This window comes from Rhea pennata, chromosome 2 (assembly GCF_028389875.1).
Source record: "Rhea pennata isolate bPtePen1 chromosome 2, bPtePen1.pri, whole genome shotgun sequence".
In the NCBI taxonomy this organism is placed as follows: domain Eukaryota; kingdom Metazoa; phylum Chordata; class Aves; order Rheiformes; family Rheidae; genus Rhea; species Rhea pennata.
Window position 1 is genome coordinate 16,051,946 of NC_084664.1, and position 15,500 is coordinate 16,067,445.

At 38.9% G+C, this 15,500-nt stretch overlaps 1 protein-coding gene across 3 annotated transcripts in view; it reads left to right on the top strand.

The window, feature by feature from the left end:
* Positions 1–15,500, top strand: part of NRP1 (neuropilin 1) — a 114,671-nt gene that overhangs the window by 36,423 nt on the left and 62,748 nt on the right. For all 3 annotated transcript variants that reach the window (XM_062568926.1, XM_062568927.1, XM_062568928.1), the window contains exon 4: positions 10,645–10,826. In XM_062568926.1, the coding sequence (XP_062424910.1) occupies positions 10,645–10,826 (182 nt within the window). The remainder of the gene's footprint in view (positions 1–10,644; positions 10,827–15,500) is intronic.

The window sequence follows — 15,500 nt, forward strand, 5'->3', positions numbered from 1 at the left end:
TGCTCCAGCCATAACAATGCAGTTTCACTACGCTCTGGGTCATATGGCTGACCTCAGCTAACAAGCTGTTCCTGTTTTTAGGCTACTGGGAATGTTTATTGGCCACTGTTTTCCTCCATTCTAAACACATAGTTATTTCTCAAGGCCTATATAAATCATAAGGTCACAAAACGCATAAAAACTGTGACATTCTCTGTGATACAGGTTATAAATGACCTGGCTTAGCAGCTTTAAAAATCTTTGGTACATTTTATCATAATAGAAATACCTTCATTCATGTTATATATACTTTGTAGTTCAATGATACAGTAAAATGTTAATAAAACTGCTCAATGGGACAAACTTTTATATACTGATGTTTCAAATTGGTACAGTTTAACTGTGAGCTCCATTACAAGCACAACGTACTGTAATTTTGTGCTAAACTGAGCTTAAGAGAAAAAGCGATCTGTTTGCAATAAATGTTGAGTATCCACGTGCTTTAAAAGCAAATGATGTTGAGGACGCTGTTGAATTTCTCAGTGTAGATTTCAAGAGCATTTACTTATGGGGAGGTCTGTACTAATGTGCTGGACTGACACACAGACACCTGCAGAATTCAAGTACAGCTGTGAAGATACACACTAAGTTATCGATAGGGGTTTTATTCATAAGGTTTCTACTGAGATTGCCTAACATATTGATAAATAAGAACGGGTAGCAGTTAGTATAGTTGAGGTTGCATAACGCTTGCTTTAGTTGTTTTGCATGCAACATCTTCCAGGTTGAAAGTTTCCCAAGCTTGTTCTTTGCTTGAGAATGAACTTCTTTGAAAAGACTGAGCTAAAATCATTTGCATCTTTTTTAGTATAAAGAGTACAAATACACACGCAGAGAAGCACACATGCTTGTGTATGCATGTTCCCATTACAAAATAGAAGGAGTACCATGAGGCTTTTTCAGGCAGCTCTTCAGCCTGGGAATAGAAGCCTGCATAATAGAACTACAAGTGCTTCTTAGTCAGCTCAGTGCACCTTGGTGCCAGAGAGGGCTTCTAGGGGCCTTGGCCAGACACTTTCTTTTTCCAAGTTTCTGTTATATGAAAGAAGTAAGGAGAGATAGTTTTCATCTCTAAAGTTTTACAACAAACTGCTGAAGATCTTCTTAGCATTATGACAATATTTAGCTAATAATTCTATACATTTCAAACATGCTAGGACTTTGTTTCCAAGCCAGCATGGCCTTGAAAGTTTTGGTCTTCTTTTTATAACTCAAAATTTGCTTTCTTTGATGATAACTTAAGAAAGTCCCTGTCTCATAATTAAATAGAAGCAAGTTTTAATATGTGTACATGATTAAGCACTTACAATCAAAAATGTCAGCAGTGAGGTTGTATGTTCTCCAAAAACTCTGCTTCTTTGTAAGTATGCATTACAGCATAGACTAGTTGTGTGATTACATATGGTTTTTAGATACAGTTTCAGCAAAAATCTATTCACTCATTTACATGTGTCACATCTTTGAGACAGGAATACACATAGGAATAATTTATATCAATGTAATATGTATGTGAAGGCACTGATCTCACAGTAGATTTTTCACTTGGCCAACGGTCTGCCCAGAAGGAATGTAATGCAAACATCAGGACAGAGGGAATAACGTTGAGAAATATTGAGTTTAAATTCCTAACACTGCATCCTTAATACTCTCTTAACGTAGTTCCTAAATGGAAATAACTGAATAAATGCCCATCATTTTACTGCATTTACAGAGCTTCAGGACATGGTTGCCATGGATGAAAATTGCATAACTTGTGTTCTAAAGCTGATATGTATGTCTGCAATTTCCTTTCTCCTTTAGCCTCTTTTAGTTTCATTAATTATGGGTGTTGCTCAGAGAGGCTATAGACAGCCCACAAGGGACAAATATTTGAGTTTCAAAAGCATGGAACTTATTTTATGTTCTGAACTTTCACAGTTTCTGTGAAAAGCTAATGTCTACCTAATACTTTTAGAAGTCTAGTTCCTAAGGTTATGATTCATATACCACATAGATCCCAACAGGATAATTATAAATTAATCAGGAGTTCAAAACTCCCAAATGGAGTGCTATAAGGTTGCCATCACTTTAAAGGATTCCTTTTCTGTTTTCAGAGAAAGAAAAAGAAATCACAAAAGATTTTGGTAGGTTGCAGCCCCTCCTCTGTTCTTTAGGTATTCAGGGACACAAAGCTGGAGGTTCCATAACTTACCAATTAGGACAGCTTTTTAGTGAATTCAGCAGTACATGCTAACAGCACTAATCCAAACAGAAATCATTAAACTAGGCACATAAAAACAATGCTTAATGGATATAGTGGCACACAGAGTGTGTCTGACTCCTTGCAGAAGCAGGAGCACATGTATATGCATGAGTATCTGTATGTAACTCTAGTTCTCTTACAGAAATCACACAAATGTGTTTTTGATTTTTAACAACTGTATTACATGAGACTTTGCCACCCCTTCTTACAGTCATTCTTTGGCTTAAGAAAATTTCCAAGTTTCAAGCCGCTGTTACAGAGTTTTATCTGAAGCCCATAGAAGCTTCTGGGAATCTTTCCATTATTTCAGGAAGTGCTGGATCAGGCTCTTTAATTTAAAGCATTTCTTATCTGGCTCTCTAAGCTTCATTCCTGGCTGTTTGTAGAATTTCTGGAAGACTGTTGGCATTCAGTTTCTCCTTCCCATCTCCACGTAGGCACAGTGAGAATGACAACTTTACCTCAGGAATGCTGCAAAGCTTCGCTTATAAACAGATTGGCATACTTGGGTGAAGCTGCTCAATTAACAAGAAGTTTTCTGATTGATGGAACTCTCTAGGGAGGTCAAAAAAGAAAGAGAGAGAAAAAAAAAGCTAAGTAACTGAATTCTTCTGAACTGTTTTTTAATGAAATTTGAAAATAAATTTTATGGCTTGCAAGAGTCTGCTTATATGCAAGTTGACCATTCATACTATCTTCTTTCTCTGTCTTATTATTTACAATATCTTCCAAATCTAACTATGTCTCCTTAGTGGCTTAACACCAAAGTAAGGAATAGCCCTCATACCTGAAATATTACATATAAAATACAAAACTGGAAGTATAGGAATTGATAAGAAAATTAGTTAAAAAGAAAGAAACTGACTTTTTCCATTTTCTTAACCATTTAACTTGCTCAAGGTAGATAAAGTAACTATGAAACAATGAGTAAAAATTAGACAACATTTTATTTTGTGAAGAACACTGGAAAGTTGGCAAGAGGTAAGATTTTGCAGCGAAATAGGGAGGCGAACAAGTTGTAAATGACTCTAATATCTTCCAGATGGCATATTTTACTTGGGAACTGAGTTTAGAGTAATTAGAGGCATGTGAATTTCCTATAAATACTAAACTTCACCAGTTTGACACTAGAAAGCTCCATCGTGTCTGAAGCCTTTAAACTGCTAAGCGATCCTTTTTCCCCCACTTAAAGTGGAAGACATGGATTTGTAAATTTGTCTTATTTGACAGACAGGAACCTTTTTCCATGAAAAGAGCATTTTTCTATGCCAGAAAGTTATGAACTGAAGTTCCCCACTAAAGAAAGAGGCTTAAAATTGATAGTTTCTTCCTAGAAGAGGTTTTCATTTTTATTTACTGGGCTCATTGTATTATAATTTATTACACTACCTGGCAAACAATGAGATCATTGGAGTTTGCCCTAACTTCAAGATTAAATCTTCTCATTGGTAAAATGCTTTTTGCAGGCAGATATGTTAAATAGCTTAGCAGATGAATTTTCCTTTTACTTCCCATAGGACATTGAAACACTCAAATGGCAAAACCCAGTCCATGGCTTCTGATTCTTCTTATTTTCTGCATGATATTATTACATGCATTCTTGGCGTGAATCCTGATGTTCACATTTCTGTTGAAGAATTTTCCAGGTTTTATTTGCTGTAAATAGAACAGGACTAAGAAAATACAAGGAAAAATATTCTGTCATCACTCACCCCATTTATCAGTGTAAACTGACTTAGATCCATTGACATGAAGGGGCTAATCTCATTTGCAGCAGCTAAAGATCTGTCTACTGTTCTCAGTGGAGCAGTATAGATAAAAGTGCAGATATAATCTTGCTTGTTCAGTTTAGATCTTCAGTTCTGCCAGTTCCCAATATTCAAAACCCACAAGCCAAATGACCAGAAGCATGTGGTAAGATAAAGAATAATCAGATTTTTAAATAGTAGTGATTATTTTTATTACTTCTCAGTTTTGCACTTTTACCTTTGGTCAAAGGTATGTTGCATTTCAGTTTTCTCTACCTTGCAGAGAATTAAAAGCTTAATTTTTAAATGAAAGATCAAATGGTGAAGTATTAGATGATTCCAGAAACCAGTGTAATAAGAAAACTGTTGCTAACATTAGTCACAATCAACTAGTTACAGTGAGTAACTGTAGATCTTCTCCAATGTCTTTGTTACACCTTTTCTCTTTTTCACTACAGCCTTGTCTTCATACTAAAATAGACCCTCACTAGTTCATTCTTAATGGAGACCCACTAATGGCATTAGTAAATTACTGAACAGTGGCCAAATCCCAATGGCCTTATTCCCAGAAATCTCTTAGATTGACAGGACCTTTGTATGAGTAACTTCAGTGAGTTTTGGCCTTGGGTGAAGACCATAAAAACACCAGCTTCTGACTCACAAAAGACTAACGGAAACAAAAGACCCTCAGACTGACAGGGATTTCAGTAAGATACAAATCATTAATCAATTGCAAATTGCTTAATTAAATATCCATCGCTTTAGAGAACTGTGGGGTTCAGACAATACTCTGCCTCTCTGAGGGTGCTTGGTTCCCCACAAATCCTGCCTGAGCAAAACCAGCATCACAGGTTCCTGCCATTGGCTCTCCTTCCCACCTCCATCCTTCTCATGCAGATTATGCTGCCTCTGCGGTGCCAGTTCAACTGTGTGAGTGTCCACACTCTAAGAAATCTTCTACTAGATGTTTTACTAGATTTAAAAAAGAAAAAAAAAATAAAAAATTGGTGACTTCACTCATCCTGTCAAAGGCACATCCACCCAAATAGTTGATCTGAGAAGATGGAGGAGGCTGAGACCTCCGTTGGGATGCTGGAGGTGGGTTCTAGGAATGAGCAACGAGGCAGGAATTTGTTATGCAGGACAATGTGACACCACGCACAACTTGCATCCTAGTGGAAGGGGCTTAAAAAGCAAATAAGTCTTTTATTCCCTGCAGTTCCCAAGCTATTCAGTGCTCAGGGAATTCTTATGCCCCCTTTGAACTGATGGCTTGTATCAGCTACAGCAGGCATACCCAGGATCTTCTGAGGGCCTCAAACTGTCTTAATCACCATCAAAGTATGCTTTCAGTAGAACTTTGGCACCTCGGGGGCTGTGTGCCAGGCATGCCCCTGTGGCTGGCATGAGGGGTGGTGTGTCCCCTCCAAGTGGACACTGCTCCAAGAGTCCCCTCTGCCTGGGAAGCCTGACATGTAGCATGTGGGAGGCTGCTGCCCCCTCCAAAACTCATGGGATAGGCAGCCAGGCTGGGAAATGGGACTCTCCAAAGAGCAGCCAGGCTATGTGAAGGCTTTGAGGGAGAAAAATCTGACAGACGCTGAGGCAGAGAAAGCAGAAAAGCAACCTATTTGGGGTTATGCTTAATTTTTTTTAACCACATGTACTTGTTTTTCTTGTTGCTAATAAACTGGGATTAAGGTTGGTATCCTGCAGTTCTTAAGCTCTTAGCTCTGGGATACAGATTGCCTTGTCACAAGCGCGGCAGTAAATCCCATACTGCTAACCATCACTCACTAATGGGGCACAAATCCACAGTGCAGAACAACTTGAAACTCTGTTTAGATTTCCTGTTACAATACATTGGGTTCAGCTAAAATGGAGTTGTGCAAGGAATACAAAAAAATCTTTATGTCCAGGCAGAAGACACAGGCATACCAAGAAACGCATTCTCACAACCACAGAGAGTCAGAGCAAGGTGGATAGTTTTAGCAGGGAGAGATTTAGCAGCCACGTGGAAGTGGAATCAGAGAGGTGAAAGAAATAGAGAGATGCAAACTCTTCCCAGCTGTTAGCCACTGAATAACCAAAATACCCATTGCCGGCCTATAGGTGCATGTGATAGTTGGCTGCGGAAAAGTATGGCATGTGCAGGTGTGAATTATAGCTGTATAGGTTTCAGTGATTATTTCATGATTTAAAATGGGAGATATTTAGATTTCAGTTGTGTTCAGCTGTGTCCTGGAAAGGAATGCAGTAAACATTCAAGGCATAAGATCTTGCTGCCTTAATAACAGGAAAATTTCTAGAAGCTGAACATACCTTGGTACAGTAGCTGACTTCAGCAACAGGTAATGCTTTGGAGCAATTTCACTTGACCTTATATATAGCATGCTGTGATGCATTTCAGGGGTCACCAGCATATTCAGAACTCAGAACAGATATAAGCACTGTGATCATCTACTAGAAACTGGAAATGAAGAATTCACCAAAATCAGCATCTTGCAGCTGATGGGGTTTATCACTGCCTGGTGCTCTTTTTTATGGGTTCAACTTGGCCTTCTCCTTGAAGCCATAACTTACGCTTTCCATAAAAAGAACAATTTTTTTTTGCAATTCCTTCAAGAACTTGTAGAGGAATTCTAGATTCACTCATCATTCCAATGGGAATTTTTCCCAGACATTGTTTTACTGAACCATAAAATCAAGCCTGTCTAGTAATAGCATGTTCAGGCACTGGCAGAGAGGAGCAGGGGGAGTGCGTGATCTCTGCAGAGCTTTTCAGCAAGCTTCCACTCGACAGAGCCACGTACAGCCCTCGTGCAATGCAGAGTGCTTTGCTGCAGCACTAGCAGAAAGCAAACAGAAATGGGATATCCAGAGAGACCCAGACAAGCAAAAAGAGAATGTTTTTTGCATTACGGTATGTTGCCTTAACGTAGTGACTCCAAGAAGCATCTGCTGCTTACCCACTGTTATGGGCAGGCCTTTCCTATTTCACGCATGAACTCGTGCTCCGCTCTTTCACCTGCGACTTGAACCAGCAGTTAGCGCCGTATTTATATTTACATCTCTGTGCCATAAACCCTAAAGGACTATAGCATTATAAGAAATATTTGCCACACCATTGGCAGTAGTAACTGAGCAAGGAATTGCCAAGTGGGAAATCCAAATTTGCAAACTCAGTATTCTGGGCTGCGCGCCAAGGCTGTCTGGGCGCCGCGGAGGTGACACATTCAGTCTCCTCGCAGGGGTGCCAGCGTGCCAACTGCGTCCCTGGCACGGCACCTTCTCCTGCAAACTTATGGAGGAAAGCTGGTACCAAGTCCAGAGGGAGAGGCAAGCTGCTTTCTGAGCTCCCTCAGCAGCAGCTCCAGGTTTGAGCTGTGACTGTGCCTCCTCCTGTACACGGGAACAGTTGTTTGTGATACACTGTGGCCTCTGGTAAGATTTTGAAAAGTGCAAAAATGACAGCAGGACTTTGGTTTTCCAATATAAACTAGTAAAATCCAGAGTAATTTGATTTCCTTAAGAAAAAGGCACCATATCCATTTACTGCAGTACAGATCGGAGTGGGATAATCCAAATCCATTTGTTAGTTGCTAGGTGAAAGATGTGATTGCAGAATATGAAGATTGCAGCTGATCTCTAAACCTTTCCTTTTCGAAATCTTGCTTCACCTCTTGTCTCGCAGCTAAACTTCTTTTTCATCCATATACATTTTCTTCAAATCAAAAGGAAAAAAATAGAAAAAATTGTCCCATCTTCAGTAGGCCTATATGAACCGTAACTTGCAAGATCCACAGGAAGACAGCCTTTAGTAACCAAAATGCGTCACTTTCAACTGCATAGCAGCCAAAAAACCCACTGTAATTTACAATTCTGTCATGATAAGGGACAATGGAAAGGTGCAGGCAGGCTATAGATGTGGAGGAGGAAAGTAGACAAAGTGATAGAATTTAATTTGATTTTTTTTTTTTTGCAGAATATTACTCCATGTAATAGCAGAATTGGTACTTACTGGTCAATGCTTTTTAGGCTGTATACAACAGATATAGTAAGACCCCAGATAATCGTTCATTTTTTAAAGTATAGCAGGAGAAAAATACTGAATTCACACTCTTGCTTTTGCCTTTATACAAATATTAAAAAGTCATGTTAAAATTTGATTAACATTTTTTTATTAAAATTGTTTACAACATTTAATAATTCAGAAGTAGGGTTCTTCTTGATACTCATTTGAAAATTCAGCTATTGTTGAGGCTTGAGCAATGAATGGTGACTGGGAAACTGGTGAAGTAATAACACTGGAGACAAGAGCAAAGGCTCTCATTCAGATTCTGAAAGGGACTTAAATGTCTGAATCCTACTAGTTTCAGATGATGTAAAACACACAAATAACTTCAAGCATCTGCTCTTGAGCTAGAAGAAAATTCTGTGAATCAGAGAGTTTAAAATGCTCTGGTTTTATGTGATTACTCTTGTTCTTTAATGATCATTAATTATTTGGAGAAAGGTTGTCTTATTAAAAACTCTAAACATTAATTTTTTCTAAAGTCTGAAAACTAGCAGCCTGTATCCCTGAATATATCCAATAGGTCTCCTGGGAAACATAGCACTGATGTTGTTAAGCGTATTTCGAAAGGTGTAAAACCAAAGAAAACAATTCTGAGCTCTTTTAAGAACTCCTTTCCCAACTTTCAGATCTTTTTATATATATATATATATCATAAAAGACCTACAGAAAGGATAGAGATCTAATTTTTTTTAAAAAAAAATGCAGCTACTTAAAGCCTTTGTAAAATTATCTCAGAAATGAACAATTCCTCTTTGTATTTCCATCAGTTTGAAATGGGACAGGGAAGCTAAGTAGTTGAGCAATTGCTACTAGAAAAATCAAGTACATAAGAGGAAATGCAGTTAACACAATATTTCACATATGTTAATGCTTACAGTTCCATCAGTGTCAGCTTTATTTTCTACTTGATATACACCAAAGCTGGCATACAATTTTAACTGATGAGGTAATGTCATTTTTAATTTAAAGAGCCTGAAGCTGTCCACTTTAACTAGTGATATCATCTTTGCATTTGTCTCATGGGACTTCATGTAAACATAAGTAATGTGCCCTGGACAGTTTGGAATAGAGTTGTTAAAGATGACATTGGTCATCATGAAGATATTTTTTTTTTCCTTTGATCTCTTTAAAAATGTCAGATATACTTTATTGTACTGTCAATTTTAGCTCTTCCTTGTGTATTAATATTCTCAGGACATTTCAGTGAACATAACAGTAGAATAAAGGTCTAAACAAATTAACGGCAACATTTTAATGTCAGTTGTAGTAGGATAATTTAAAGTAAATGAGATTGTCTGGCTAACAGCTACTTGTTAAATAAAACGGCAGCATGGCTGAAACACAAAGAAATATGGGCAGAGAAAAGCCTTTCACTGCAGTCAGAAGGAGGCCCACGGCAAAACCCAGACTCCAAATGCTACCACGTTTTAGGACAGTGTGAATCCCTTTCTATAAATGGTGTCTGTCTTTCTTCCTGAGAAAAATCGTCTGCTAATAAACTTTGAACACCGACCTGCCTCCGCACCTGCTCCTTGCGCTGCTCCTTGACTATCATTCCCGTTTGTATTCGCTCAGCTGGCTCGGCGCCCCAAGCTGTGGGCGCTTCCTTCCTCCTGCCAAAATGAAACCTGTGAGACCAGACCCTACCTGCTGGCACTCCTGGTCACAGAGCTGAGGGACTTTAACAGGAGTGGTGCTCCCTGGCAGGGTTTATGGCCAGTCAATATTGCGCATTTTTACTTTTTCTTGTAAATTCCGTAAGACTCAAGCAAGTAACCAGAGGAGAATTTAACCCAGATTATTCAATAATCAAACTCTGTCTAAGTGTGACAAATATTGCAGGATGGTTCAAATACCTAAACAAAGGTGATTTGTGATGGAACAAGTTTTGTCTAAGGAAAATCAAGTGCTGTGATTGATGTGTGGTTTTCAAGATTTGCTCAAAACAATTTGTCCAACTAACAGGGAAAATGAAAGATTTTTCTATCATTGATCTGAAACATAGTGAGGTTTGAACAAAATCTAATGTTTAGGGATTTATTTATTATTCTGTGGACATATGTTTGGAGGACAGCATATGGAAATCAAAGTATTGTTCATAGAGAGCTCCAGCCAAAGAGACATTTTTGAATTCATAACAGAACTTCACAGTTTGAAAAGAATGCTGTGCATTATGTATTGATAACAACACTACACAGACAAAGGAACACAATTTAATAATACAGAATTGTGCTCATGAGATTTCCTTTTTTTTTTTTTTTTTTTTTTTTTTTTGTTAATTGGTTACTTTAGCTGACATTGTCTGCAAGCATAATGGACACCATTCTTCCTAATAGTTCCATGTTGCCAGATGATGTCTACAGACATAATGTAGTCCATTTTAATTATTTCATTTTGCTTACATCTTTCAGCATAATGCATTTTCCAAGCAAGCTAGCATTTTTCTTGATTATCTATGTTGTGTTATGGTTTCTAAATTAATTAAGTCTCCTTCTTTCCTGGAAGTTAAAAGTTTCTTCCTTCCATTTATCTACCAGGTATGATTATGTTGAAGTGATTGATGGAGATAATGCTGAAGGACGCTTGTGGGGAAAGTACTGTGGAAAAATTGCTCCTCCTCCTTTAGTGTCTTCAGGACCATATCTTTTTATTAAATTTGTTTCCGACTATGAAACTCATGGAGCAGGATTTTCTATCCGTTACGAAGTTTTCAAAAGAGGTGAGAAATAATTCATTATTATATAGTTCATAACCTGTAATTATTTTACTTCCATCAAAACATTCACCATAATTTTCAGGAATGGGGAAATGCAAGAAATAATTGGTTGAAGGTGAAAGTTTCATTGCTCTTGTCATTCCAATGTGGGACATATATTAAATGGGTGTAAATCAGTACAGATCCAGTGACTCCACTGCAGCTGAGGATTGACTCCTCTGGGTGTAACATGATAGTCTTCATCAGCTGTTTGCTTAGACCTTCTTAACACCATTAGCTTTCTTTCTTTGTGATAATAATTGCTGTATGATTTAATGTTACTGCCTTAACAGCACTGTAATCTTTTGATTCCTTGACTTATTTTGGTTAGTGCATTGCTCTGCATTCCCAGGAGATCACTGTGGGCTCAGAAAGGCCCTGAGTACACATGGGCAGCAGATGACTGAAGCATCAGATTGCTGTTGCTTCCTTAGGTTGTGTTTGGGAGGTAAGGGAGAGGGGAAGCCCACACTGTTTGCAGCATGTCCTGCTGGATGCCTGCACCATGGGTTCAGTACAGCCTGGTGAGCACAGATAGGGGTATCCGTGTTATAGGTTGTTGAGCAGATAAAGCCCAACTGAGGCAGACAATCCAGACTGCGCAGTCCTATAGACAGCCTGCCTTCAATAACTCTCTGAGTCAAAAGCTAGAAGGGTGGGGGGGTTGTTTTTTTTTTTTTGTTTTTGTTTTTTGACATACACTTTCCCTAGAGCTGGGTAGAGATAAATAATTTTTATATTTAAGGTTGGAGAACATTGGTCCAAAATGAGATAATAAATAAAAAGACAATAAGCTTAACTTCCTAGAAACAAATATTGCCTTCAATATCAGTGTTTAGGGTCATGTTTTCAAAGCAGCTCAAAACTCCAAATCTCAAATGCAAAACACTCACAGATGGTGCCACGTTTTCAGGACCAGTTCAGCTCCCTTTCATGTACCCAAACCAGAGCCGATTTTCAGCTGTGTTCAGCACACACACTTGGTGGCAGCTGTACTGTTAATGAGGAGCGCACAGTGGCAAAGTCTCTTTTCTATTGCATGCTATTGCTGCTCTGCACACTGCTAATTGGGGCCACAGACCTCATGTTCACCATCTTCCCTGTCTGTAAATCCACTCTTGGCTCCCAGAAATTCTTTTGGTGACCCTCGAGGTCACATTTTTTGAAAGAATCCAACGTCCAAATGACACCAAGCTTTCCTGGAAAATATCTCTATTTACTTCGGTGTCTTTTAGAAGATACGCTATTGTGTCCTGAAGTTTCTTAGTGCTTGTATATACAGTACCATTTTTCATAAAGACCAAGGCTGAAATGCAAGAACAAGTGGAAGAATGGCCCATGAAATAATCTATTTTAACAAGGGATCCCTTTCAAGAAAAAAGCTTTTATTTATTTCTAATAGCGTAGTGGCAACTCAGAGTTCTGATGGAGATGTTATGTTTAGTTCCTTATGTCATTTACATCTCTCAGTGATACACGTTAACCATGTTAAGATGGCATTATGAATGTGATTTTACACACACAGAAGTCAGGAAGCTCAAAGTTATGGCTCCCAGAACAACTTTAACTCTAGTTCATTCCACATAAACTGTATATTAAGGCAGGAAAGTTATCACCGGGTACAGCATTGGAAAATACCGTATGTGTATAAAGGGTACAAGTTATGGTTGCTGTGGGAACACAGTCATTTTTACATTTGAGTTAATATATATATGCTGTTAGAAATTTGCATTTTAAATTCTGTGCCAAATAGAGCTGACCAGTTTACCCTCTTGTGCAGGGGAAGCTAAGACACTCACACCAGGCTAATATGCTAGGTTTTAGCATATTCACATTCTAGTTCATTATTTCCCAGACAGGAAAAGAAGTATTAAAAGATCCTAGTCCCAAGATCGTGTGGTAATAAGCCTAAGGCTGAGTTGCATTCAAACATACAGTATACTTTTACCAATTATTCCTGTGAGGCCATTCTTAGTTTTTGAAAAGAAAAGCTGTATTACTCTCCCTGTATCCTACGGTGAATTGTAAACCTGATGCTCCTTGGGCTGCCCACTGTGGAGACAGTGAGGAGAGACCAACACATGTAAGCATCATGATAAATGTAGTATGGGTTTGAGAGTAGGAGCTGCCTTTCTTTCTCATCCAGCTTTTTAACCAGAGAGACACTGGAGGAGACACTGAGTTCCAGACTAAAAACATGAGATCCATATCACCTAATGTTTAACCCATTTGAAATATTTGTCATTTTGACTCTGACAGCCAGCCTGTCGTAGGGTGGATGAATGGCCTCATGACTACAAGAGGATCTAGATGATTAACATGCTATATTCCTAACCTTAGATGGACTTAATTAATGGTTTAAATCAAAATAAAAGACATTGTCAAACAGGAAGACAAAAGATTTTCTGGCTCAGTGACACCTCCTACAGAGAGCAAATAAAATGACCTCCAAAATCATCTCTCTCTTTTGCTTCTTCTTTTGCCCGCCCTCCCTGTTTTCCCAGCTTCTCTCTCCGTCTCTATTTCGCACACACACACACGCAGTTTCTCTGTCTCAGAAGTATCTATTCTGATGGGTCTCTTATGCCAGAACTTCATGGAGTCCCTTGCAGCCTCAGAGTTGATTTAATTCCTGTAATTTCTTCACTGTGTTAATAAAGGGTCAAAATCTGTGGAGGGCATTTTAGTGAGGGAACTCATCTGAAAATAGTTTTTGTTTCTTGCACCAGACTGACTTGAACACATTTAAGACAGAGCAAGGTGGTACTGAGATGCCATCGGTGACTGTAGGGAGCCTGGCAATCCTGTGCTCACAGGGCCAGGGTTTGGTTGTATTTAATAGAGCAGTAATCATCCTGGCTTACACATTACATTATATCTATTATTGGATTCCAAGAGGAGTACAGAGCGCTTCGTGCTATGAATGGCATACTCTGAGGTTATTTTATCCTGGAATAGCAGCTACTGGTAGGAGTGAAAAGCAGCAAGCAGAATATAACCCTCCCAAATATGACAAGGAGACGTGGGAATGACAGAGAGAGAAGAGAAATATCTGGCTAACATATAAGGGGGAGATATAATTACAGGCAAAATGCAATTTCTCAAATTGAAAGGGATCAGGTTATGTGCCCATTAATATCTACCTCTTCCGAAATATGCTGTGAAGTGTTCTGAATATTAATTTGATACTCAACCATTTCCTATCAGTGTCTGATGAAGGACTGAAATACCTGAATTGACTAGATTCCTTCAGATCTCTCTCTCTTGCATATTGAATTTACTTGGGAGCTGGCCAGATCAAGGGGGCGGGGAGAGAGAGAGGTAATATGTTTGGCACATTCACAAGGAAAACATTTTCTATGGTGCAATAAGAGTATTCATATATGCAACAAACCAGACTGTTTTCCATGAATGAACTGTGTTAAGCATTGGAAATCCTCTAAGGCTCCTGACTACGGTAGGCATCTTCATCTAAATTGAAAGCTACCACACAGACTCACAGTCCAGCACAGACCTGTTGCAACCAAACTCTTGCTTGTATCATTCTTCTATGCCATGTCTGAAGAGCTTCATCTGAGCCATCCTACCCAAACTCCCCAGCCAGCTGGTATCCACTAATGCCCCAAAGCCTGTAACTCACTTTCCATTAAATTGGGAGTGTCAATAGTCAGGGAGAGAGAGGTACCCAGGCTGACCCAGGGGGAGGAGGTGTGGGCAGTGCCTGTGGCTTGCTCCGAGCACACCTGCAGATGTGGAATCCAAGGAGAGGATTCCTGAGGGACCTCAGTAAAGGAGAAATGTGATCTGTCAACAAGAGATGAACTCTGGTTTTAGACCACTGTATTCGCAAAGGCATATCCAGTGATCTGGCCTTTTATACCCTTGCTTCTCCATTGCCACTTCCCTGCTTGACCAAGAGCAGTGTTTGGAGGATCATATTATGCCATGGTGGGGACATTGGGGAAAGTTAGTGTGTCAACATTGACGTTAGGTGACTTTTAGCAACACTGCCTGTAATCACACAGTTTATCATGCCTGCACTAACAGCAACATTTTACTGGTGCACCTGTGTCAACACCACTCAGAGTGAGTCACTCACCCTTGGTACATGTACGAATTACCTTTCACATTTAGTTTGTCAAGGAGGCATAGGTCACATCTGGCAGAGTTACTGAGTCAGTGCTCCAGGAATCTGAAACCACTACTCCCTCTACTGAATTCACTCACCCGCTTTCCTAAAATGTTCTATTTCACCAATAAAAGCCTGTCAGCCATAAGATTTAAAGATTTGAGCTTGAAGGGGCTATAATTATTTCTCTAGGGCTCTGTCGAGATTTCTGCAGCTTACATTTTCATTGTTCCCACATGACTTTGTATTTGTCATAATTTTTTCTAGAGCTAGTACAAGTTTTCATATTGTTTCATACAAATTGAAATTTGGAGATTACACAGTATATGTGAATTGTGCTTTAATATCTGACTATCAATAATAGGAACTGGCTGGCTGAGTGATTAATACAGCGATTAAAATGAGGTGTTTCATTGGAAAGCCACCTTTGCTGCTAGAAAGACAATACGACCAAATTTGTTTTCCAGTTAACTAATTTGCTTAGTAGCATAGTGTTAACTTAGGTATTT